Here is a 26,848-nt window from a genome sequence, read left to right on the forward strand (position 1 = left end):
TAAGGATTATTGCAGTTTACTTAACTCTTTTTAAAAGTTTTCATGCTTCACATACAATAAAATATATTACAATGATCACTTTTTAATGCTTTATTCATTGATTAAAAGAATATACATTTAACATAAACCATACAACATCAGTCATCAGGTCAAACATTCAGCTGGTTTCCTTACAGTTTCTGTCAGGAGTTATTTTATCTGATTACATATACAAGATAAAATCTCACCACATCTGGCATTTACACACACTGTGCCAGTGGATTCACACTACTGATGTACGTATAAAATCCGCATGGTATGTGCTCACTGGAGACAAAACAGTGCACACCTGTCAGAAGGTCATTTAATATAAGATGGTAAAACCATTTGTAAAACATATAAACTTTTTCCATAAATAGAATCATATCTGGACATCTGTTGCATAAATTGTGTTTCCAAAGCTTACAATAGAGCAGCCAGGTCTCAGCACTGCTGGGCACCCACGTTGGCTACTTACTTTATTATTGCAGACTGTCCTTTAACATTAAATGCACAACATTCGTACCACTTAAAACTGGGGTCAGGTGGAAGTCTCACAGAGACCACGTCTGTACCGCGGTTGCCCTGAAACAGTTAAATTGGCTTTTAAAGCCTCTCAGATATAACAAGGTTTTAAAACATACTTCATGGAATGTTCTTCATGTAGAATAGCAGCTCATACCTATGATAGAACAAGCTTTCAGTTTTTCCTTTCTTTCCTTTACATTCACTATTCACAGTGAAACAGGTGCATGTTTTTTTTCTTTTTTTTGTTTTTTCAGAGTTGAGGTTGCTGACTGAGCCACAGCACAGCTGTGTACCACAGGTCGAAATTCGACCTTTAATATTACAATCTAGCAGTATCTGGCTGGCCAGAATGGGCCGGCCCCTGCCAGCATGTGGGCACTTCATTTAAGTCTATTCTTTGGCAGCTGACACGCGTGCTGACAGAGAAAAATCCAGTGACTCGTTGCAAGGGATTTCACGACTAATGTTTATAAGCATGTGTGTTTATAACTCTACTTTGATTTTGTTCTGGAGGTTTTACCCTGGAATAGCTTCTTTCTTCCTCCACTATTTGAAATCTGGGCTCGAAAGCTAACTTAATGTATAATGTAATTGATGAATAAAATGTCAGATATAGTTAAAAAAATCCAACAATTCTGAGTATTCATGTTTATGTAAATGCATTTAAAAAAACGGATTAAGCAATGTTCTATCCTAGTACTATATGAAATTCACCATGGTAATTGGTGATATCAACTATTATATTGGTAATGCAAGTTAATTGGCTTTCCGTTAAAGATTACCATTTGGGACCATAGTATCTTTCCCTCTTCCATTTCAAATCAAAGTTAATGAAATGCTGCTGGAATACATAGATGCAGTGCATTGCATACAAATCCACCAGGCTATGGATATATATATATATACATACGTATAAAAATATTTTGGCTCCTGAGCTCTGAACTCTGATACACAAAGAATAAAAATATCAAAAAGACAGAGTAACTCAGTGAAAAACAAAGTTAGCCAGCAACCTCAGACAATCTTCCATTGTATGTCCTTAAGGTTTAGTAAGGAGTCCATTAACCGTGAAAGCCCTATACAGTGTCACTTTAAACTTCTAAACCAATACCCGACTACGTTCTTTGATCAAGAAGTAGAATATACATATATAATTCTATAAAGCTAATACTGATTAAACACAGCACAAGGGGATTAATACACACTACTGAAAAAAAATAATGGGACCCTACTTGCATATGTAACCACAGGAATTATACATTTAAAAAAAGCTAAATGTCTTCACTGAAGGTTTGCATCTCTCTGTAAAAATGACGATTTGGCTCAGTGAAGACACTGAGTGACTCGATGTCCATGACCGCGTGCCAAGGCTGGCCCAGGCCAAGGGACACCTGCTCAATAAGGTTATGCACTGGGTCCACGTCCTGGTCCGCCAGTTCTCCTTGGTCAAAATCAATGCTTTCTTCAGTGACTTCAAGCACTTTCAGGTCAGAGCCACGAAGACGAGCAATGGCAATGAGGTTGTGTGCCCATACCGTGTAACCTAAAAAGTAAGCAGAAGACAACAGTTAGAGCCTTCCATTGTATTACGTACCTTTGATAAGATAGTCTTTTCATCATTCAATGCTTCTTAAGATTCAAATTTTTATCATGTTGGTCTTTCCTTTTTAAACATATACTGAAATTAGAAAAAGAACCTGGACTATTTAGCACCCCACCTCCCCTGCCAAGAAAGGCTACGTGTCGGATACTGTCTTCGAGAGCACCATTGTGCATGGTGAACTATCAGGTGACATAGTCCTGATATTCATTCAGTAAAACAGAAGATATTTAAAGTATATATAAATAAATGTTAATAGTTTTCGATAGTGATGTAGCATAAGGAACAAATCTTTATTTCATATTTATGTATATATTAACAATACACAGTAAATCAGTATTTTTCAATTGGATTCACAATCCAAAGTTATGAAGCAACACTTTAAACTTTGAAGATAAACTGTCAGTCGTCAGTAGCAAATATGTAAAGTATAAAAGTCATGGGAATGCTATGTACCAACTTCAGAATAACGGTTAACTTCTGGGACAGAATAAAGAGGAATGGATGGTAGGGGGGCTTCACCTGTACCGAACATGTTATTGAACAAGACTGGGTCTTGTTATGTAGTTCAGGCTGGCTTTGAACTTGCCATGTAGCCCAGGCTGCCCTTGAACTCTGTTATCCTCTTGCCTCAGTCTCCCAAGTGCTAAGATTACAGGCATGTGCCATGCCTGGCAACATGCTATTTCTGAGAAGAAAAAAAAAATTTAAAAGACTGATTTAACACCTATAATTATATTTTACGTAAAAATAAAGCTTTAGAAGGAAAACAAAAAAAAAAGAGCCAGGTGTGGTGGCATGTGTCTGTAATTCCATCACTCCGGAGGCTGAAGCAGGAGAATCGGGGAGTTCAAGGCCAGCCTGAGCTACATAGTGACATCCTGTCTAAAAAAAAAAATGATTTAAATTAACTTTTAAAGAAAGTGTCATTTTTGACTTAACACTTTAAGCATTTTTTTATACTTTCCACATTGATCTATTCTTTGATACCACCTCTGATGTCTGGCCAAATTATAAAGCAAAACATGACAAGCAATACACACTCATTCCACACATACGAAGGCTAAGAAGTTTCCAAATACTGAAATTGAGCTAATAAAGACAGTGTTAGACATTCTTACAGGCTATTTTTTGTCTTTAAATATCAGAAAGGAAGTACAATGTTCTTGCAATTTGTCAGAATAGCAACTTTATTAAAATAAGAATAGTTCACATTAAAATGAATGACCCCACTAAGAAATAAACATAATCCGTGGAATCATTTAAAAAAAATCATACAAGTACATCAATATCTACCTAAAAGATGAGGCAGTGAACACAAAAAAATATTTCCTTTCCTTCTGTGTTAATGTTTTTCAGAGGAAATATACTTACTGTAGGTATACACATATGTTTTCTTAGCTGAATTAATTTCAAATGGTTTCTGCGGATGTGTAAAATACATGACAGAAAAAAGGTTAAGAGGGAAGTTGGAGCAGAATGCTTCGGGCTGAGGTATGACTTTGAATTTCTAAGAGATGTATTTTACAAATTTAAAAAGCGTAAGAGTGTATATATCAATTTGTCGTAAGATATGTTAACATTATGAAGTCAGTGCCATCTTTTTATGGGCATCAACTATTTTATGTGTAATGCTAACAGAAAATTAGAGTGAACAAAATTACGTACCATGAATTGCTAGAAGAGAGAGCTTTGTGCACTTCCATGCTAATAAAACCAATGGGTCTTCGTTTCTGTTGTCACTAAGATCTGGAAAGCCAGACGTGTCAATCACATCATTCATCAATATAAAATGAGTGAGGAACTTGTCATATTGCCTGGATATGAGATCCACAATAGCCCCTGAAACACAAGTGATGTAGCTGTCAAAGTGGATCCTCTCCAGCGGTATACTGGGCTTCAGGATCTTTAACATGTCTTCACTTTTGATATCAAACGCCATTATGTAGACGCGGAGAGTGGCGCTCTTCCGTGAGAGGGCTTTCCAATGCTCATCGTTCGGCATGTTGTCCAGAGACTTGTGCATCACAGAAACATTGTGGACCAGGAGAGACAGTCGCTGCAAAGGCACATGGGTGCTATCTGTTAAGACTCTCGCCATCTCAGCTGTAAAGTCACAGAAGTCCAGAGCAAGCGAGCGCAGATTCACAAATCGCTCCAGCTCGACTGCAGTGATAAGAGTGCTGCTGCCCGGAATGTTGTTGTCCAGTAGACTCAGGTGCTCCATGGCGTTGGCAATGGAGTTGGAGAGAGATGACAGTGATGTTGGGGTTACTATTTCCAGCATAAATCCACAGGACAGCCATTTCAGTTGCCTACTATTACTCAGTATTTCTTCAAACAGCTGTTGAATTCTGTTAAGGAAAACACAACCACAATGATCTCACTAACATCTAGCCCTAAGTTTTTAACAATGCTTTCTGAAACAGGTGATAAATTGCATGTAATGTTGAGATATTTTCCCTCATTACTTAATTTCTATTCAACCTATAATAAATACCATTAAAATATGATAAGATATATTAAGCATATAGAAATATTAAACATAAAAATATGTTCCTTATCTAAGGAAAACAGTATTTTATACCAGTATGGTAGAAAAGACTGATGACATACAACTCATGTTACAGCACAGGCAAGTAAAGACTAATAATTTTAGGTAGCAATAATTATTCAGCAAGCTATTCTGATTTGTCTTAAAAGATTTAAGACATGGAATGGCATATACTGATTACTGTATTTCATCATTATTATGACATGTGTGTTCTTTTAGAAAACAAAAATTATTATTCTGCTTATTTTGTAATTTTATGGAAAAAGCTAGAATTATTATTAAAATAAACCCTATCTACTACCTATATAACTTACTGTTTAATTTTTTTGCCATCAGGGTCCACCTTGGTGAGGTATGTATTTGACAAACTTCCTTGCTGTTGTAGAACACTTATGTCTCCAAAAAGGCTAAATTTCTGGAGGTTCCTACAAAAAAGATTATTTAAAATGATTTTCTAAATGAATAATACATGAAAATATAAATAAAGGAAAAATATGCCAAAGTGTTTAACTCCTTGGAATCCAGTTAAGTACTTTCAGATTGCTGTATGCATACAGTACAAAGCAACACAGTATGGGAGAAACAGCATAAACTTTTAAAGAATAAGGATTTGAGTATCAAGACTGGTTCAGATCTCATATTTTAATGACTTACAGAAGTCTCTTAATGTGCTTAAGACTCAGTTCTTCGTCAATATGAAATAAACCTGCCTTATAGGAATTAGGGATAAGTAACAAAATGACACAGATGTTAATTATAAAATTTTCTCAAACTAGGTAATGTGTTAAATGGTCAAAGGTGGGGACTGCCCAGAAGTTGCTTTCCCAATAAGGAATACTCTTTTTTTTTTTGTATTAAATTCTTTTATTGGTACATTGTAGGTATACAACACAATTACATTTCTCATTGGGAATTGTACCTTTATATAATGCATCTTGGTTCTTATTTTTTCCCCATTCCTAGCCCTCCCTTCACGCCCTCCACCCTTCCCTAGTTACAAAGACTTTATTTCCATTTTTTCCATTTCTCATCATTTTTTCCTTTCCCTTCTTTCCTTTCCCCTGTGCCTCCCACTACCCCTACCCCTTTGGACCTTTTCTTCCTATTTTACATTATCAATTATTCATTCTAATCATTGGTACATTTTAGGTATACAATATAATGACATTCATCATTGGAAATGTGCACCTTTACATAGTCTCTCTTGGTTCTTGTTTTTCACCCTTGCCCAGCCCTCCCTTCAACCCCTCCAGCCCTCCCTATTTACAAAAATTTTGTTCCTATTTTTCCATTTTCTCATATTAATCCCATTCCCTTCTATCCTTTCCCTTAGCCCTCCCACTTCCTTCCCCTTTGCCCCTTTTCTTCCTATTTCACATGACCTATTATACATTTAGTCCTTCCCCTCTTTGACTAAGATTCTAAAGAGAATCTTCCCCAGTTTTATGATAAAAAAGTTAATGATTAATGGAGATAAAAATAATTATGTAAATATCTTTCAGTTTTTACATGACTTCATATTTTCTGGGTTTTTTTTGGTGCCGGGGATCGAACTTGGGTCCTTGTGCTTGTGCAGCAGGCGGCAAAACCACTGAGCTAAATCCCCGGCCCATAACTTCATATTTTCTAACAGTAAAATTCTAAGTAAAGTACACAAACACTTTTATAACTAGATAAAAATGCAAACTTCTAAATGGCAATGATGACCAACTAGATTCCATCCCCAATAAACAAAAAATGAACACCAGCTAGATATTCCATTTATAACATAAAAGAATAACTTTAATATGAAATGTTTAATACACAAAAGTGAGAAAATATTTAAATAAATGAAAAATGCCATTTTTAATATATTATCCCAAATTAATAACTTAATTTCACCGAAAAGCTTGATTCTAAAATTTAGCTTGAGGAATAGTCGCAAATTCACTTATGCATTCAATCAGATCATCCTCGAAGACCTCCCTGTGCCAGGTGCTATGGTACATGTTAGGGTTGCAGCAGTGGCCCAGTGCTGTGAGGGACAAGAATATGGTACCACACGACATGGGAGTAATGGGACACTGCACTAACTCAGAGAAGGCTTCCCTAGATAAGCTAAATGCTTCTTACAGGTGAGGGAGGTGGTGAGGGGAGGGGGAGCAGAGTGTTACAGGGAAATGACAAAAGCCACATACAGAGAGCTGAAAGGACTCCAGGGTGACTGCATACAAGTGAACAAGAAATGAAACGAGGCTGCAGATGTAGTTAGAGTCCTTGGTCAAAGAAAAAGTTTTAGTTTTTGCCTCGCCATGAGTTGCCTCCATAACTATATTAAGTTTTTGTCTGGAAAATAATAGTGCAGCATTAGAACAGCCTGCAAGAAGTATTGCTATTTTTGGCAATTATTGGCAAAATAGTGATTGCATCTCCAATGTGGTTATGAGCAGTTAAAAGTAAGGTTTAAGAAAACATTTTCCTAATTTACTTATCTTACAGATATTATATGGGATTACAGATTTTAAAACAAAAAAGTTTTTTCTAATTCTACTTTCCTGTTTAATTGTGACTAAAGTCTCCTTGCAATGTCATTGTCCTAGGCACTTGAATTTTATTGGCAAACACCACTGAATTTCTTCAGCAGCTCAGCAATCTAAAATTCCGTATCATCCAGACCATGACTCTGTATGTGCCTTGTTTGTATCCAAATAATCTGGACAGTTAATCCCCAAATGAACTTCACAATTCTTAGTATTACAAAATTGCGTTAAAAATTTATCCATTCAATTTATTTCTTAAACTAAACTTATCCCTCCTCAATAGTTTTTACTAGCTAGAATCTATTTGCTGATTTATGCTCACTGTTAAATTCACAGTAGGTTAACTTTTCTTGAAATAATCAGTAGTAATGTTGAAAATATTAAATATTATATTTGCTTGGTACAAAGTAAGCATTTGCAATTATTTTCTTTTTCATATATACTGGCCTGAACAAAGCACCTTACTGACCATCAAAATAAACATTATAATCAGCAAGAGTCATGTTACTTTTTAAAGCAGCAGTCCCCAACTTTTTGGCACCAGAGACTGGTTTTTCCAAGGGTGGGGATGGGGAGCACGTGTGGGGTTGGAGGGAATGATGATGGTTTTGGGATTAGATTCTCATGAAAAGTGAGCAACCTAGATCGCTCGTACACAACCCACGTAGGGTTTCTTGCTCCTGCGAGAATCTCCTGCTGCTGCTGATCTGACAGGAGGCAGGGCTCAAGTAGTCATGCAGTGAAGGGGAGCAGCAGTACATGCACCCACCTCCTGTGTGTGACCAGACAGGTCTGGGGCCTGGGGCCTGTTTAAAAGGGATGCCCAAGAGAAGTAAAGGTAGTGTTGAAAGTGCGCTGAATGGGAAGTCGGGAGTTCAAAAATGCAGTAATTCTCTGAACTGCAGTTTTTTTATTTTTAAAGTAAGGAAATATCTAGGTTATTTTAATATAGAAAAAAAAACCTGTCATTTTTGGCTCAAATTATCATCCATTTTTGGGGAGCTAGGTCTTGAAATTCAGCTGCAGCACATGCAGACAGTGGTATCTTATGGTATATTTCTCAGAGTTTCTAAGGCTTTTAGCATTAGTACTATTAGTGAGAAACATTTTAAATTCTAAGATACCCAAATTAACTGTTCTTAGAAGGATGAGCTTCACCCTGCCAGTTTTTAAAGTGTTATCATTTATATAAATTTAAACTAAATTATACCCAGATTCCAATTTATAAGAAAGTTGGAGTTAGGGCTTAGAAGGCAGATAAGTACTAAGGACAATATATACTGCATCCTGACAGTGTTTATTCTCTGATGAACTCTATCATGTACTTATAATTTTTATTTCAAAGTGTTAGAATAAGACATTATAAAATAATGTTAAGAAATGACAAAATGAGGACTGAAAACCTAGCTCAGTGGTAGAGCACTTGGCTAGCATTTTGTTGAGGATTTCTGCATCTCTATTTCTCAGGGGCACTGGCCTGTAGTTTTGTTTTCTTCTTATAGTGTCCTTCTCTGGCTTTTCTTTTTTTTTTAAATGACAGTAACGCTGGTCTTGTAAAATGAATCTGAGAGTGTTCCTTCCTCTTAAATTTTTTTAGAAGAGTTTAAGAAGGATTGGCATTAGTTCTTTAAATGGTTGGTAGAATTTAGCAGTGAAGCCAGCTGGTCCTGTGCTTTTCTTTTGAGGTTTTTGATTACTGAGTGAATCTTTTTACTCATATTGATCTATGACGTTTTTTATTTTTTCATGACTCAGTTTTGGTAGGTTGTATGTTTGGTAAATTGTAGGAATTTATTCATTTCCCTTAGATTATCTAGTTCATTTTTACCAATGACTGTCTCTAATGAGTTTTAAACTTTATTTTTTCCTAAATTTTTCAGATTTTCTATTATTACAAACACATTATTGGAGAATTTAGGGAAAAATTTTAAAGTAGCTTTACATAGCTTTTACTGTTGTAAAAACCATTCACTTTAAAATCATTTAAAAAAATTGAGCTGGGTGTGGAGGCACATGGCTGCAATCATAGCTCCTGAGGATGCTGAGGCAGGATTCCAAGTTTGAGGCCAGCTTGAACAGTTTAGCAAGGTCCCGTCTCAAAATATAATAAAAAAGGCTGGGGCTGAAGCTCAGTGATAGAACACTTGCCTAACACGGGTAAGCCTCCCAATTCGGTGCCTAGTACTGAAAAAAGTTAAACTGAATCACAGTAAAATTTAACAGGCGAATAGTTCATTCTTGTTATAACAGGCCCACCAACACATGTACAAACTTTCCTTACAGATGTACTGACAGACTTAGGGAATCATCCAATTCAATCTTATCTTTTTATAGACAAGAAAAAGTGATTTGTGTAAGACTCTAGCACTAGTTAAGGCACAGCCAACTAGAGAATCCAGGTTTTGACACTCACTTTGTTCATACTGTTTCTAATGACTAAAATACCTTGAATACAGTGGTCTTACTGAAAGTGACAGGAAAAAGTATAAGTGGCCTATTTTAGATCAGTATATGATGTACAGTTGTAGAAAAAAAATTTAGGTACTTACTTTTCCACTCCAAATGAAAATTTATTCAGTGATATGGAAAATAATAGTTAACTTTAAAATTCAGAAAAACAAAATATATAACTGCAATTTAAGGGCAGCTTTCAAATATATTATGTTAAAATCACAGTGGCAAGCCAAGGAAAATTCAGGTGGCCTCCGCATTGTTCATTATTGTTTCAGATGGTAATGAAGGGACTAAAAAGAACACGTAGGCAAAAACACTAGAATAGAACTTACTGAACTGTGGCAATAAATAGATGTCTCCTTTTGCAGCTAGGGGATGGTACAAAAAACAATACTAACACCAACTGTGTCACATAACCTTTTAATAAAAAGTTAATCTGTGACCTGAGTTTTATTTATTCATTCAATTACTTACTGTTGAATAGCAAGTGAAACTAAAGTAAAAAGTGTTCTTTCCTGCAGAATGTCCACAACATACACTTGCTCAACAGGCATGTAACAAAAACATGCCAAGAAAACATTACAATTGGTGAGAAATATTTTCTTTCCTATTAATTCGGCTTGGTTCCTATGGTAATATTAATAGGATAGAACTTGTTTACGAGCCCCTTAGTAAATCCCAGGAAGTACTGTAAAATAGCACAAAGTCATAAACGGTGCTTATTAAAAACCTTTCTAAAGCATGCAAAAGGCCATACCAAAGAGAATGAATTTCTTCAACTTAATTGTGTTCTTCTCTAGCCATATTTTAAAAACTCATAGGACCCAGACAGAGCTAAATCACATCATCAAGCACTTACCACTTAGCAGCCCAGCCTATGGACTACTCCCCTCCTACTCTGCTTATTCAATTACTAAAGGAGGTATAGTGTGTCAATGACGTGAATCAGTTATCCTGGTTAAGGTCTAACTATCCATGAGCTTATAAACTTCTTTGAGTGGAAAAATGGGTTTCAAAAAACCAGATGATACCAAGATTTTATTGATAACTGTTAGGAGCATTAGTGGTGCGGATGCGTGCACACACACACGTCTATAATTTTTCGAGCTACATACTTTATCACTTTTTTTTTTTTTGGTACTGGGGATCGAACTTGGGTCCTTGCGCTTGCAGGGCAGGCAGCGAAACCACTGAGCTAAATCCCCGGCCCTAGAGCTACATACTTTAGTTTGGAGGGGAAAGAGAAATTGATATCCGTCTGGAAAGATATAAGGCAAATGTGGCAAAATCTCTAAGTTGCTGAATCTAGGTGTTGGCTATAATGGGAGTTGGTGTGTTTAGTTTTGTGTGTAATTTCACAAGAAAAATCAGAAAATAAGGCAATCATTTTTCTGCGTAACCTTGGCAAGTTCACTCAAGTGCTCCGTGCTTCAGTTCCACCATCTGTGAAGTAGGATTAACAAAGGTGTCTCCTGGCAGGGATGCTGAACACTGCTATTCTGCTGAACAGGGCAGGTGGGGTTTTAAGGGATGTCAAGAACACATCTAAACAGCCTCTGCAGCATGGTGGTATGCATGGTGGTGATGCCTGTGGCAGATGCCTGGGTTCTGATAGGTCTCTGGGATCAAAGACTTGTCTTTCTTCTTTGCTTTGATCCAAAATCATCCTTTTAAGGTTTCTAAGAGTGGGATTCTTTCTGAAGTTATTAGCAACATGTGAATAAGCAGCCAGGGGAGAAGGTAGTCCAACTCTGGCCCCTATTTCCCCCTTTCCTTGTCCACATGCGAGTGACATAACAGAAGAGTAACATGATGAGGTTCTGGCAGAAACAGATTCAGCCGGCCTTGTGTTACAGGAGATGTGGCCAGCAATTTGGGTCCCGGGGAGGAAAGAACACTTGTCTGAAGTACCACCTGCTTCCTTTCTACTCAGTCCCGTCACTTGAATCCCTAACTCATAGGAAGGTCAGACCTTGGCAAATTCCAGAGTAGTGTTTTCCTATACAGAAAAGGAAAGTTCTAAGTGATGATAGTTAGGGAGACTAGGAAGTTTCTCGAGAAATTCAATAGTGTAGCCCAAACTTATATAAGGCTTGTATGAACAGGGAGGTGGTTTACACTCCTTGGTAGTAAAAACAGTTAAATACAAAAAGAAAATAATCTGAACAACAACCATAAAACTTAATTTTAGATACTTACGGAATAGCAATTGAAAGGGCATGAAATGTTAGCAGAGGAACTATCTAATTTTTTAATGCTTATACTCCATATTTCTAGAAAGCCTCTAGCTAAAAGATAAATACAGAATCAGACTACTCCTCTCTTCTGAAGCTCTCACTCTGGCCCAGGCTACCATCACCTCACTTATGTGGATAACCACAACAGGCCACCCCCCACCCCGGGTTCACTGCTTCTACCCTAGTCTCAACAGGGAACCTGGAGCAATCTTTTTGAAATACCAGGTCACACCTCTCCTCAGCTTAAATTCCACTGATTGCTGCTTATCTCAGAGCAAAAGTCAAAGACTTTACCATAGCCTAATTAAGGGCCTACAGATTTTGTATCACCTTCCCCTTATGTAGCTGGGTTCTACATCTTAGTGCTTTCCATACTGCTCCTTAAATATGCCAGCCAGACTCCCAGTCCCACTGCAGAGCCACTCCACTTCCTACTACTTTCTGTCTAAATCACTTCCCCCAGACACAGGGCTTGGCCCTCCGTTCCTTGTCCCTTCAGTAACATTTCGGCACTGAGCCCTTTCCTTAGGGCTGTACTTTGAACAGCAACACTCCTTCCTGTCTCTACCAGTCCCATCTCCCTTCACCTTGTTATTTATCTTCATAGCACAAATTACCAACTGACTACTATATATTTCACTTGTTTGTCATCTTTTAGTACCAGAATAAGTTCTACTGCTGGGGATTTAGCTCAGTGGTGTTGCCTCCTGCCTCACAAGCGCAAGGTCCTGAATTCGATCCTCAGTACCAAAAAAAAAAAAAAGAATAAGTTCTATTAAAAAGAGCCTTTAAAAACAATTTGTATGGTTTATTGATATTTAGTACTTAAACTGAATTGTACTTCTTAATTCATCTGAGGCTGGTTGATTTCAAAGGTACTTTAAAAATGTTTATGTGGGGTAGTGATTCAGAGTTCCAAGTATTCACAACAGCTTAAAAATTGGATTTCTTTCTGTGCTGACTTTTTCTCCCTTTTGATAGAGAGCTTTTTCATCACTGCTGCTGCTCCAGTTCTTAAAATAGGACCTAGCACTCAGTACAATTTGTGGGAGAGTATGTTTCTCTTAGCTCATAAGAAAAACCAAAGTCAATTTAGCTACACCTCACATATCACAAATGTCAGGTGCAGGCCAGTTTGCAGCTATATTATACATTAGGTATTCCTCTAAAATAACCTATTTGCCCCTCCAAAATAAAAATTCTTTCCTTACAACCAGTGATTTGTTTTCTTTCCCCCTCTCCTTCCTTCCTGAGATACTGTCTTTCTTTTTGAGAGATAGTGTCTTGCTCTGCTGCCCACACTGATCCTGAACTCAATGGATCCTCTTGTCTTAGCCTTCCAAGTAGCTGGGGACTACAAGCACACACTCCACACTTGGCCTGTACTTATCTTTTCCACCATAGTTACAGAAAAACATATGACTTAAATTTGCATACTACAATTCCACTGTAAAGCAGTATCTTTTTTTCTTTTTAGCACAAGAATTTCCCCATCACAAATCATGGTAGTCTTAGAAACATCTACAGATGAGTTAATAGGTCAATTCTTTGAAAACAGTATTAACCTATGTCCCCAAGAAATACAATATTTCTTAATCGCTAACTGCAGATGGCTATTTAACACAACTGAGACCCAAAGCTTCTAAGATCTTAGAAATGATGACCTTGCTCTTCCTTCTGTAGTTCAGAATTGGGGCACTTCATCTGTGGTAGTAACTTTGGTATAATTGTGTTCATTCTAGAGGATCAAAAATTATTTCTTTGATGTAATAAGAAAAACTAATGGAAAAATGAAAAATGTAGCCACTTTAGATTTAAAACAGCTAGGTCTAATTAGCTATGGAAATAAGACCAAAGAACTTGGTTCATTAAAAAGATAATCATACGTTGAAAACCTTTACTGATGCCAAAAGAGATTATAAAATATAATTTTTCTTTTCCTAAACTGATAAAAGCTAAAATAATCTACATAGTTGCATGAACTTCTCCAGTCAATTCTATCCTTAGTTCATGTTCGATACTGTTTTTACATCAACATAACACGCTTTAACACATCCCTGACACCTTGAACCTCCTGTGGTTCAGACATCTAATCATTTCTTCATCATACACATTGCTGAATCATTCTTGTAGTCCTCAAGATTCATGGTTTTTTTGACCCCCCCCCCCCCCATCTGGGGTTAAACTCAGGACCTTGCACTTGGAAGGCAGGTGTGGCGCCACTGAGCTAAATCGCTGGCCCAGATATCTAATCATTTCCTATCAGTGTTTTTACTAATCAAATTAATAAAAAGCCTCCTGATGAGATAGCCATGTATGTACCACTGGTGGTTCAAGCCCCGTGGCAGCAAATCATACAAATTATGGCCCCTTTGTGAATGTGTTAATAACATTTCCCTTTCTCAAAAATGCCAATGAACAACTACAGCCAAATGAAATAAACAAAAACAAACACTTGGGCCTGGGATTTAGCTCAGTGGTTTGGGTGCCTGCCGCGCGCAAGGTCCCGAGTTCCACCCCCCCCAATAAACAAACAAACAAACAAACCAAACACCTTAGAGAAATATTACCCAGTAGAACTTTCTGCCACGGGTCGAAATGTTTTATTCTATGCTGTACAACACAGTAGTCATGAGCCATGTGTAACTATTGAGCACTTGAAATGTTATGTTAAACATAACATAACTGGGACATGTTAAATCTTCACTTTTATTTAACTGAAAATCTAAATAGCTGTATGTGCCTAGTGGCTATCATTCTGGACAGCTCAACATTAGAGTGCAGAAATAAGCCATTAGTCATCTATAATAGTGTTCCTTATTAGCTAAAGTTATTTCCCAGAATTTACAAGCTCCAGCTTATAATTACCATCATCCCCAAATCCCAAGTTATATGTAAGAGATATAGTTCAACACGATGAACACAATTAACATTTACCATTGCCATTTAATACTATTAAAAGAAAAATTTAACAATTACAGGAAAGTGAATCTCAAAGAGAAATGAAAACTATGTGCTTCTTCCTTTATCTCACTATCCACATGCAATCAGCATCTACTTTTCAAATCCATCCACTTCTCTCCATCTAATGTCTCCATTACAGCCCCAGGTATTCTCATCTTTTGCCTAGATTATTATAATAGCTCCCCAACTAGTCTACAGCTTCCTCTCTTGCTCCCTCTTATTCATTACACACCCACCGGTGTGATTAGATGTAAATTAGATCACATTACTTCAAATGTAAATTAGATCACATTACTCCTATCCTTAAATTTTTCTCAATGACTTCTATTCTTAGAATATAATCCAAACATTGCACAAGCCCACAGAACCCTCCACCTCTTAGAACTTACCATGACACCACTCTCACACTCATTTGTCATGGCCCTGACACTTCTTCAGAACAAACACGTTTCTGGTTTAACTGCGTTGGTGCTTGTTATTTCTTGCACTTGGTTTTCTTTTCTTTTTTTTTTTTTGGTACTGGGAATCAAACTCAGGACCTTGTGCTTGCCAGGCAGGCATGGGACCACTGAGCTACATCCTCAGCCTTGTTTCTCATATTTGGAATGCTATTTGCTGAGCTCTTCAGATGGGTCACTTTTATCATTCATGGTATAACTCAAATGTCTTCTCAAAGGAGGTCTTCCTGCACTGCTTGCTCTATGTAATGCTGTCACCTTGTCACTGTTATGGTCCTCATTCATTACCATTTTTATGACTGAAATGGCCTTTCTTTCCTTTGTTTTTGCCTTTCCCCTCTAGAACACAGATCCATGAGAAGGAACTTGTCTTTACTGTTTGACATATAGTAGGCTCTCAATATTTGGAAGAAAAAAACGCTAGATTTTCTGTAACTATCATCTCAGATCCTATACAAATTGGTCAAGTTGAGTGATCTCTTTGCAAGGTTGCCTTAGGAATAATACTATATTAAAATGAAAATAATTACGTCAACACCTTCATTTAACAAAAAATATTTTCCTTTTCCTTTTTAGCTTTACATATTATCCTCCATCTATCCGTTTCTCAATAAGCCACCCTGAGGCTATCCCTAGAGAACCAATTTCATATGTCAGTTTAAGGTGAGGAGTCTGTTGGGAATGCACAGTCATACCTCTCTTCTCTTTTGGCATCTACAACTTGGGCAGTGTAGACTAGTAAGAATCCCAATGTGCTTATTACAGAAATAGACTTTAAGTAAATAATAATAAACCAAGCTGCCAAAGTGAAATGCTGTTACGAGTGTATAGTATTTATTACCTCTGATGGGAAACATATTTCAAGAAAAATAAGGCTTCAAGTAGTTGGAGATAAAAATCATCAAGGCATTCCCTAACATCTTATCTAGCAGTGGTGGCAAACCTATGGCATGTGTGTTATTTGTTTTTCTTTTTAAGACAAAAGATGTTACTGTATGAGTTGTTTCTTCTAAGCTAAAACTTCAGTATATGTTGGCACTTTGTCATAAGTGGCTTTGGGGTTGCAGTTTGGGCATGCGTCTCTAAAAGGTTTCCCATCACTGTTACATAGTAATAAGAAATGTCCAGAGAATTTTTAACTTATTTTAAGATGTATTTTTAAGTGGCCTTAAATATTATGTCTTGGTAGATTGATACTGAGGAAACAAAACAAATTAATACTCTGCTTCACCATATGCCAAATCAACAAGACCAAATGTGAGGATAACAGACCCTTTAGCTTAAGAGGGTGCTACAGTGTGGGTCTGGAATGTCCTCTCCAAAGATCCATGCATACATACAGGTTTGGTCCACAGCCTGTGACACTGTGGGGAGTTAGAGGGAACTTCACGATGGGGCCTAGTGGGAATATTTAGGTCACTGGGGGAGTGCTCTCCACAGGGATGGTGGGACTCTGGTTTCCTTCTCTTCCACTCTCCTTCACATTCTGGATGAGACAAGCAGTTTTTGCTCTTCTGCATGCTCCCCACCATAATTTACTGCCTCACCACGGACAAAAAGCAATGCGGCCCAACCAAAGACCAAAGACTGAAACCTCCAAAACTGTGAGCCAAAATAAAACCTTTCTTCTCTTTACAAGCTAATTATTTCAGGTATTTGTTAGAATAATGGAAAGCTAACACAGAAGGTACAGAAGCAGACTCAATCATGAAAATGGTCAATCCACATACATGTGGTGAGTGTTATAATCCAGAATTTTAAGAAGAAAATCAACCTCATATACAATTTCTCTGGCACGTTACAGTATTAACAAGTATTAACTGCAATTTTGTATTTCATTCAAGAAAAGCTTATGTAAAGTATTTATACAGTCCATAACTAATGATGGCTAAAACAAAGTAATGATGACAATATGCCCGTGGCTACTGTGAAAGACCCTCCCCCACCCCCCAAACTGGGGACTGAATCCAGGACCTTCACACTGGGCTTAGGATCTCACTGAGCTACCAGACTGACCTTGAACTTGGAGTCCTTCTACCTCAGCCTCCTGTGTAGCAGGGATTACAGGTATGTACCCAGCTAGTAAGTATTTATTACTTATTAGCTAGGACTGTGCCCAGCTAATAAGTATTTTTAGTGAGTCTACTGTGTATTATAAATCTTACTGATAATGAACACTCATTTTTCCTAAGCAGTCTGAAATGTATTTCTTTTCTTTTGGATTTTTGAAACAGGGTCTCACTATGTAGTTTAGACTGGCCTTAAATTCATCACGTAGCACAGGCTGGCCTAGAACTTGCAGTGATCCTCCACCACCTCACCTGGCTGAAATGTAGTATTTCAATAGTCAGTATTCAACTTGTCAACTAGATTAAAAGCTATAAATGCATTTCTGAGTTTGTTGTTTTGAATGTGGTATGATTTTGGTGTAGAACCAAAAAAAAAAAATTCAGCCTATTTAATCTATAATACAACGGAGTACATAATTATTTTTATTCTTTATTATTTATCAAGAATACATATAACCTATCCCCCTGTAGAGAAAGGATTTCCAAAACCTGAAGGGCTGTATTTTACTTTCTCAGAGGCTGTTGTAGACCTCTCTGAATATGTGTCATTCCTAACACCTAAGATATCAGTATGGTACTCATCACCATCTGACAGCACATATGCATATGAAACCCAGGAATAAAGTACAACAAAATGGCAATTATCCTCAGTACCTTTGAAAATGACTCTCAATTCAAGGCTAGCGTTTTAGTTCCTTTCCTGAGAAACATAAAAATAACTGGAACAAAACTAAGGGTCTAAATCGTATGAATTATATAAAAGGAACTCAGCACAAAGCTCAGAAACAGAATGTTTATGATATGCTGTGATTCATACTACCCTCTTACTTATAGAGGAGCTGAACTCAAAGCAAACCCACTGAAAAGTAAAAAAGAACAATGTCAAATGTTCATTCTCATTAGTTATTAAGTTTGATGGTTTGAAAAACAAAAAAATCTACTAAATGAAGTTATACATTATGTTTCAGGTCTTCAACTAAGCCTGCAATTTGTAGTTTGTGATTACAGAAAGAAATATTAGGCTTTACCAGAGTTACTGAATAAACAATTTGGTTAAAACATTTTTAAATTTGCTAAAACTTAAAGGAAACTAGTCTTATGTATATTTTTACCACTTGTATTAACACTTCAAATATTATCAGAGTATCTCAAGACATTTTAAAAAATAAAAGTGAGGTTCTTTTTTCAAACACATAACTAATTTTTAAAAAAACCACTGGAAATATTGTTAGTACAAATAATACATGCAGTTATACTACACTTTAATTTCAGACACATGTAATATATATGCTGCCAAACCAGCACAACATGCAGTTGCATCTCTATAGCAGATGAGAAGAAAATCTCCAAATCAAGGATGACAATATTGTATTTGTATAGAAGTATAACTGACTCAAAGCCAGATAAAAGTGGTCTTACAGACAGGCAGCCTGGAATGCTTATAAAAGTGGTAGGGCTGTGGAAATGGAGGAGAGATTTAAACAACAAAGGGAAGATGTGATATACCACTATTATGCATACATGATGTTATCCATCCATCCACCCAAATGGTTATTAAAACACCTAAAAGGACCTGGCACTGAAGAGATTTGTTCTTACTTGGACCAGAGACATGCATTTTTTTGTACAGTTGCACAGAAGGGCTGATTTCAGAACAGAAAAATCTAACTGGTACTCAATGACTTCATGCCCAATTTTGGTCTCACCAGTAAATGCTCTCATTGACTCAGTCTTTCCTACTTCTGGGTCCACTAGCCATACACTGCACAGTAAGAAAATGTCTCCAACATGATTAGAATCGATTTCTAACCTAAAGGAAGTGGACTGGCTTGGTGTGAAAAGCTGGGGAAATAGGCCACTGAAACAATGGAGTCACGCTACGAATACAACTTGGCACTATAATGCTTACCTTGAATTGATTCAGACAAAGAATTATGGAGCTATAGACATCACTTGACCTTATTAAACATCAGTTTCCTTTCTATAAAATGGGATAATAACCACTGCTCAGACTGATTCACAGGGTTACTTAGAGGCTCACATGAGAAATGAATGTGAATATGTACTGCTAAGCCATTATACTATGTAAGGTTTTTTTTGCTTTTCAACTTTCTTCCAACTTATGAGCTTCATTACAATGTTAGAATATCCAAATACAGAAAATATGTTAATAGGATTTTGAGAGGATGACAGAGAAAGAAAATGTCGACTAGGATACTGAATCAGAACGTGGAAAGTTAGTTCCATAGATAAAGTTCAGATGCAAAACCAGGCCCAGGACATGTTTATCCCTGCAGCCAGCTCTCTAACCCCCATCCCCAAGCTGTCCTGTATTACTTTCAGGTGAATCACTGGGGAGAAGTTCGGTCTGGAGGTGCCTGGGGAGGGACTTCCAACCCCGAAAATCAACCTCTTCCCCCAGTACCTTTAACAAACACTCCTCCTACTCTTTGGGGCCGGCCCAGGCTATCAAAACTACTCTGGGTAAGAGAATGGCTGTTAAAGATTTCTTTTAGCTAGACTCCTATAACTATGGAACACCAGTAGTATGCCTGTTCCTTCCTCCACCACGAATTATCTACTTCTAATGGTCAGATTTAGCGTCAGAAAACCCAGGTAAAGATTCTCTCACAGGCCTCATCCTCCAAGCCTCAACTCTCTCGTCCGGGGGAGAGGATGAATGGGACAGTGCCAGGAGCGGTGTTTCACAAACACCGTGCCCATCGCTGTTCTAAAGCACGCCGACGAGTCCCACTGTGCCCTTTTGCCTTAAGGGAAGTCGCCCGGTTATAACCGACACCGGCCGGGCGCGTCCCACGGAATCTATTCCGGGCGAGCGGACGCAGGGAGTCCGGGCGGGGCCCACGGCAACCTACCTGTTGTTCCGGATGCTGACCAGCACGCACAGGACCAGCTCCAAGTAGGTGCGCAGCACTTCCAGCCAGCGGGAGGAGAGCTGCAGGGCCTCGACCTCTTCCCCTCCGGTCCCCGCGTCCGGGCCACCTCCGTCGCCCGGGCCGCCGCCTCCGCTCAGGTAATTTTCGGCGGCGAACTCAACACGCAACTCTCGCACGAACCAGCCGCACTTGCGCATGAGGAACTCGAGCCGGGGCTGCTCCGCGGGCGAGACTCGGAGGCAGATGCGGAGCTGGGGCCACAGAGCCGGGTAGAACAGGCACTCGCGCCAGTGCGAGCAGGAGGCCGAGGCCCGAAGCCGGTCGGTCGCGGGCAGGAAGGAGAAGATATGCACGATCAGCTCGCTGGGCAGCGACGCGGCGCCCGCCGCCTGCCCGCACAGAGCCATCCGGCCCCGCCGCCGGCCGCCGGCCCCCGGCCGCCCCCGCAGTCCCCGGAGCAGCCTCCGCAGCCGTCGCAGCTGCCGCCGCCACCGCACCACCCGGGCGGCCCCGGCTCGGGTTCGAACTCCCGGCGGTCGGGGCTGCGGCACTGACAAGAACAACAACATCAATGACAAGGAAGAAGGGGGCGGAACCGTCTTGGGTCTCGGCGGAACCAAGTGGAGCGCAAGTTGCGCAGAGGGGGAAAGGCCTCTGCGGGGGTGGCTTGCAGCCAGCCAGCCGCTCGCCTTTCAAGCTTTACTCACACGCTTCCAGAGCCCACCCAGTTAGTAACTCCAAACTCCTAGGCTGTACCGCGTAGGGGCCCGGAAGCCGCCGGGTTTATAGAAAGGAAACGGCAGCCCTCCCCGCGCCTGGAGGCGGAGGCGGGGCAGTGGTAGGCGCTGAGATTGACGTCACCGGTAGTGGGTGGGGCCCAGCGCGGACGAGCGGGACTTCCGGAATAGGGGAGCGCCAGGTTGCCGGGAGGAAAGGAAGACGCGGCACGTGACCCCTGACGCACGCAGTCGGGCGGCGTGCCGCGGGGGTGGGGAGGTAGCCCCACTGGACGGCCCTCTGTGCTTTAAGTTGGGAGACTTGGGCACTTGGTCTGTGGAAGTGTTGAGGTCTGAGCGTAGTGTGAGAGGTCTTGACGCTTCTCTTCACACATGTCTCAGTGGCTGGGCTGAGGACTATGAGTCACAGTGCCGGCATGCAGGCTCTTTCTCAGTGGTCCCATCTGCCCACAGGGTCAGGGATTTCTGAGATTGCGCCCTACGGGAAGCAGCCGGCAGAGTCGCGGGCTAACCTGACAGGCGCGTGCGCGTGCGCGGACCGGCGCGGGGCGGGGCAGTCGTCGGCCTCCTAGCGTCTGCGGGCCCCCGCAGTGGAAAGCAGTGACGGCGCCACCTCTTGGGTGGAGAGGGGAGGGTGGATGGTAGAGGAGTCTGAGAGGTCCCAGGCATTAAGGGAGGGTCCGGGGTCTGCCTAGGGAGATTCCAAGGCATACCTTGGCAAAAGCTGAGGGTGCTAGAGGCTTTCTTTAGTTGGGCCCGGCTAACGGGGGAGGAATCTTGGAAACATTGTCCCTTAACTTCCACCCAACCTGCCAACTGGTTAACTGGTAGAGGGCTGTTAAGTTAGAAAGGACTAAGTGATTTTATGTTATAATTGAGGATTGTTTTAGGGAGGCTACTGCTTCAAAACCTTCACTAGAATTTTGGAGCTGTGTTGTTCTCTTGTGAACATGGAGAAAGTGACTGTGAGTGTTCTCTGCCCTGTAAGGGCAGAGCTCTTCGTTCACGATTCTTGCACTTTGGTACCTGGCGCCTACTACTAGGTTGCTACAATGTTTTGTTACTCTTGAGTTCTCTTCCACTTCGTAACTGTTTAAACAGAACCAAACAAAACAGTGTATAATACAGTGGGTCACTTCTCTGAACCCTGGGCTGTAGGAGTTTTGTGTAAATATTTCTTAATACTTAATCAGCAGTTAGTGGTAATAGCAGTGAGTCAGGAAGTTGAGACTTGAAGTTTAATTTCTTAAACTCATTAAAGTGTTTTGAGATGTGCTACAGACATCTAGATATTCTTGACACTTCAGTGTGCATCTGTATAAAACCGTATCCCTGTGGAACAAAAAATAACGTCACACCTAACAAAATAATATTTTGAATATTATCTCACATTCCATATTCAAATTTATAGTACTTTCGAAGATGTCTTTTATAGCTTCTTTTCCTAGTCCAGAATCCAATTAAGGACCACATTTGTACTTGAGTATTAATTTTAAAATTAATCTTTTAAAGCTGGGTATGGTGGTACATGCCTGTAATCCCAGCATTCGGGAGGCTGAGGCAGGCCAGCCTGAATGATATTTTAAGATCCTGTCTCAAACCATCTTCCTGAAAAGGGCTAACCTCGAACTCAGCGATCCTCCTTCCTCCCGAATGCTGGGATTGTAGATGTGTCAAACCACGCCTGGTTTAATTTTTAAATTTTTAACAGACATTATTTTCGCAATTTACTTTTTACATTCTGATTTTCCAAAAGGACCAGGGTTAAAAAACAAAAAAAGAAAAAACACAAAAGAACCAGGCTAATTGTCCTGTAGAATACCACATTTTTTTTTTTGGTACTGGAGATTGAACTTTCACTTGCAAGGCAGGCGGCAGAACTACTGAGCTAAATCCCCAGCCCCTAAGATACCACATTTTTCTGACCGCCTTTCTGTTAGTGTTCAGCTTATGCCGCTAGTCCTTGTATATTTTATAAACGTGGAAATTAATGTTCACAGATAAAGTTAAAAGATTTTAAGATTTTTATGGTAGATAATGTTAATAACTTACCTTGAATTACAGTATCTTTTGGGGAGGGGGGTACCCGGGATAGAACTCAGGACTTTGAGCTTTCGAGGCAGGCAGCGGAACCTCTGAGCTAAATCCCCAGCCCTACAGTATCTTTTTTGAGTAAACATCAGTTGTTTTAAAAAATTTTGTTTTCTTTCTTAATGTAATCTGTGAAATGTTATTTTTCTTCCCTACGAATGTCCAACTCTCCCATCAACCATTCACTTAATGGCTTTGACAGTAATTCGTAATTCTTGCCCAAATAATTTTATCAGGGGTTCTAAAGTGATAATTTCTTGTTCTTCCATTCTGTCTACATTTATTAGTTTGCATTCTCCTGTAGAGCAGAAACTTTCTTTCATCAGCTAGGAACATTTATTTACCCTGAAATACAGCTCGTGTTGGAAAGGCAGAAAAAAATGCTTAGTTCTTTTTTTTTTTTCTTTTTTTTTTCTTAGTTCTTTTATTACCTGTTTTAATTAATGGCTTCAGAGAGTAACATGAATTATTACAGCTTTTCCTCTTCTGAATATTAATACGTATTTGTGAATGGAATGAGTGGGAGAGCAAGGCTAGATCTTGATATCTTTTTGTCTTTTTTGGTTTTGATATGATCAAAATGAGGTTTGCTTAACCTCATTGATCTTTACTCTCTTTTTTAATCTATACAAGCAGAATTTTGGCAGGGATCTCTACAGCTCTGTTCTCTGGCTTTTAAAAAAACTGCAACTATTTTATTGAGATATATTTACATATCACAGAATTCAGCCATTTGAAGTATAAACTGAATCATCTCCAGCAATTTCTTTTTCTGTCTTGTTCCTTTTTCTTTTTCTTTTTGTCTCTCTCCCTGTTCTTCTTCCCTTTCCCCACCCCTCTCCTTCCCTCTCCCCCTCTCTCTTTGTGTGCAGTATTGGGTATTGAATCAAGAGTGCCCAACAACTCACATACATACCCAGCTCTTTTTATTTTTTTGAGACAGGAGCTTGCTATCTTGTCCAGGCTGGCCTTGAACTTGCAGTCCTGCTGCCCTGGATTCCAGAGAAGCTGGGATTAGAGGCCTGTACCTTGACATCTGGCCATTTTTAGTAATTTTATTACTTTTAAAACATTTTCATCTTTTGATAAGTAATATTCCTTATGCCCCTCTACAGCTAAATTTTTTTTGCCCCACTCCTGCACTCCTGCAACTACTAACATACTTTCTGTCTCTATTCTTTTGCCTTTTCTGGATATTTCAAAATAATGAAATCATACAGTATATGATTTCTTCTTGCAGTCTGCTTTCATTTAGCATGTTTCTGAATTTCATCCACAACATAGCATTTGACAATTAACAAGCTACCTTCTTCTTGGACATCATTAATAATTAGCCTTTAATTTTTTGGAATAGTTTGTAAAGAAAATAAAATATACTAATCTTCCTTAAAATGAAATTCCGGTTTTTAATGTTGTATTTGAATTTTTATTTTCTTATTAAATGAAAGATGATAGAAATACTGTTAAAATGAGTGAAGACATTAATATGTTATTTCCCAGTTACACTAATAAAAAAGCAAATTCCAATGGTGACAACGAAATTTGTCTTTTTTATCAAACAAAGATATTTAATATTAGTTAACTAAATGATTACTGATTATATTTAGCATGGTGGGTGAATTGAATTACTTTTGACATTTACATCTCCTGCTAAAGTAACAAAGTTGACTTGCAAAGGACAGAATGAAATTACATTATATGAAATTATAAAGTCTGAGCTATGATTCAGAGTGTAGGAGGAAGTACTGGCTTTATGAAGCTCATAAGTACCTAGTACTACTAAGCTCTAGGTTCCAAAAGTGGCTTGTCACATAGCAACCACCAGGCTTATTTGGATTTGAAACCCAGGTAACAAGTGGTGAATAGGAACATCAACGTAAATATGTTTTGTGTTTTGCTATGCCTGACTGTTGATAGTCAATAGTTCTGTTTTTCTTGGTATATTTATGGTGTTTTTACTATAGAGCTATATTCTTGTTAATGCATTTAAAATTCTTGTTAGTGTCTTTTTTTCTGGAGGAGAAGTTAGCATTCAATATTCTCATTCGTATTTTTAAAACATGCTAAGTTTAGTGCCTTTCTCAGTTAGGTAATTAGGATATTAAATATATCTTTTCCATAGCTTCCTCCCCATTATTTCTTAAGTTTGGCAACTTGTTTTGGGCTAAATATAACTTTTATTAAACTGAATCACTTGCAATTTTATAACAAAAAAATTGACAGATTTTATTTTAGCTGCATCCTGAAATGATGCTTAGGGCTACTGATAGACATGAGAATTGCCTAAATTCAAACGTTTCTTAAAAAAGTGGTTTTTTTCCTGAGGAAGTCCTAGGTTTCAGCTGCAGCTGGCAGGTAGAGGTGACATAACTCCCTTCCAATTATCTCTTAACATGGATCCATAAGTTTACCTCAAGGCACAGGGGCCTCCTGGGAGAACAGATATCTCTCTATCCTTCTTGGATGGATTGGAGTGGTTCCTAGTAGTATTATTGACAGCTAAGGTAAGTAAAAATATTCTAGGCCGTGAGATAGGGCTAAGCCCTCCAGAGAATCAGTGCAAAAGATGAAAACACATTACAACTGTGGCCAGTGATGCATCTGTTAGAGGCCAGGCCTCAAGACAAAGATAAAATGGCCAGGCCTGCATACTTCCCCAAAGTACAAGATAAGGGGGAACACCAGGCCTAATGAAGTCTAGCTAGACATCAGTCACCTTGGTGGGTGACTAAGACCCCTGGACCCATCATTTCCTAGAAAAAGTCTTTGTTCTTTCCATGTGTACTTGTTCTGTGACTTGTTTCGCGTTTGAATCACTGTTAGCTAAGAGACTTTACTTGCAACCTTACTGGTTGTTCATAGCTTTAACCCGCATTGTACGCATGTGGTTGTGCTTTATAAAACTTCCCCTGAAAATTGGAGTCCTTGACTACCCATTTGGGACCCTTCTTGCCTCTCAGGAGCTATCCTTTCAGTAAACATTTTTTACTCTTAACCTCCATTGTCCCTAGAATTCATTCTTTGATTTTAGAGAACAAAAACTCGGCATATCAGACATCTAACAGGTTGGGAATGGTAATAGTTCTCGTATCATTTAGAGATCCTGTTTCATCTCCTATATCATCCCTTTATCAGTGGGATTGTATTAAAGGAAAAAGAAAGGATTGAAGGGAACTTGTCTTTAGGGAGGGGAAGTCTGCATTGGTAAACTGCAAGACAAAGGACCGGGTCATTGTTGTTTTGATCTAGGCATAGCAAGTGGCTGTTGTATACGTCAGAACTGACCCTAGCCAACTGCTCACAACTTGATTGTGGAAGTTTGTAAATTGCAAGGGCTATATTGATAGCCCAAAGGAGTCAGACAGGAGGAATGGGAGAACTGGGCCCTGTGTGATATGATAGGGAGCAAGGAACACTGTAGTTTACCAGAGGATGATGCTTTTCTTAAGTGAGAAAATGAGCTTGTTTCCACGTTTCCTAATTCTTTAAGAGAAACAAATATCCTGATTAAAAAAAAAAAGGTAAACTTGCTTTTGGACAATTCGTTCACTTTGAAAATATTCTGTGGGCACTATAAAACCAGATTCAGTCTTCAGGACACAAGATTACAAATTCCTTATTAGAAGGGCTGGGGATTTAGCTCAGTGGCACCGTGCCTGCCTCGCAAGTGCAATGTCCTGAGTTCGATCCCCAGTACCCCCCAAAAAGAAAAGAAAAACAAA

The 26,848-nt window shown here is 39.0% G+C and overlaps 1 protein-coding gene across 1 annotated transcript; it reads right to left on the reverse strand.

Moving 5' to 3' along the window:
- Positions 1 to 75: 75 nt before the first annotated feature.
- On the reverse strand, positions 76 to 22,795 carry Fbxo33 (F-box protein 33). Its single transcript, XM_004862754.4, has 4 exons — positions 20,278 to 22,795; positions 5,015 to 5,125; positions 3,815 to 4,500; positions 76 to 2,089 (listed from the first exon to the last, which is right to left on the reverse strand). The coding sequence occupies exons 1-4, from the start codon at positions 20,865 to 20,867 to the stop codon at positions 1,818 to 1,820; spliced, it is 1,659 nt and encodes a 552-aa protein (XP_004862811.1). The 5' UTR covers positions 20,868 to 22,795; the 3' UTR covers positions 76 to 1,817.
- Between the last annotated feature and the right edge of the window lie 4,053 nt (positions 22,796 to 26,848).

This window comes from Heterocephalus glaber, unplaced genomic scaffold (assembly GCF_053883595.1).
Source record: "Heterocephalus glaber isolate CG9 unplaced genomic scaffold, H.glaber_assembly_v1.0 deba00000901, whole genome shotgun sequence".
Classification (NCBI taxonomy): Eukaryota; Metazoa; Chordata; class Mammalia; order Rodentia; family Bathyergidae; genus Heterocephalus; species Heterocephalus glaber.

Excerpts from the sequence above, each read along its gene's own strand:
- Fbxo33 (XM_004862754.4), bottom strand. The coding sequence starts at position 20,867 with ATGTTGTTGTTCTTGTCAGTGCCGCAGCCCCGACCGCCGGGAGTTCGA. Across the intron at positions 5,126-20,277 it reads GTCAGCATCCGGAACAACAG|GAACCTCCAGAAATTTAGCC; the intron begins GTAGGTTGCCGT and ends TCTTTTTTGTAG. Across the intron at positions 2,090-3,814 it reads CTCTCTTCTAGCAATTCATG|GTTACACGGTATGGGCACAC; the intron begins GTACGTAATTTT and ends CTTACTTTTTAG.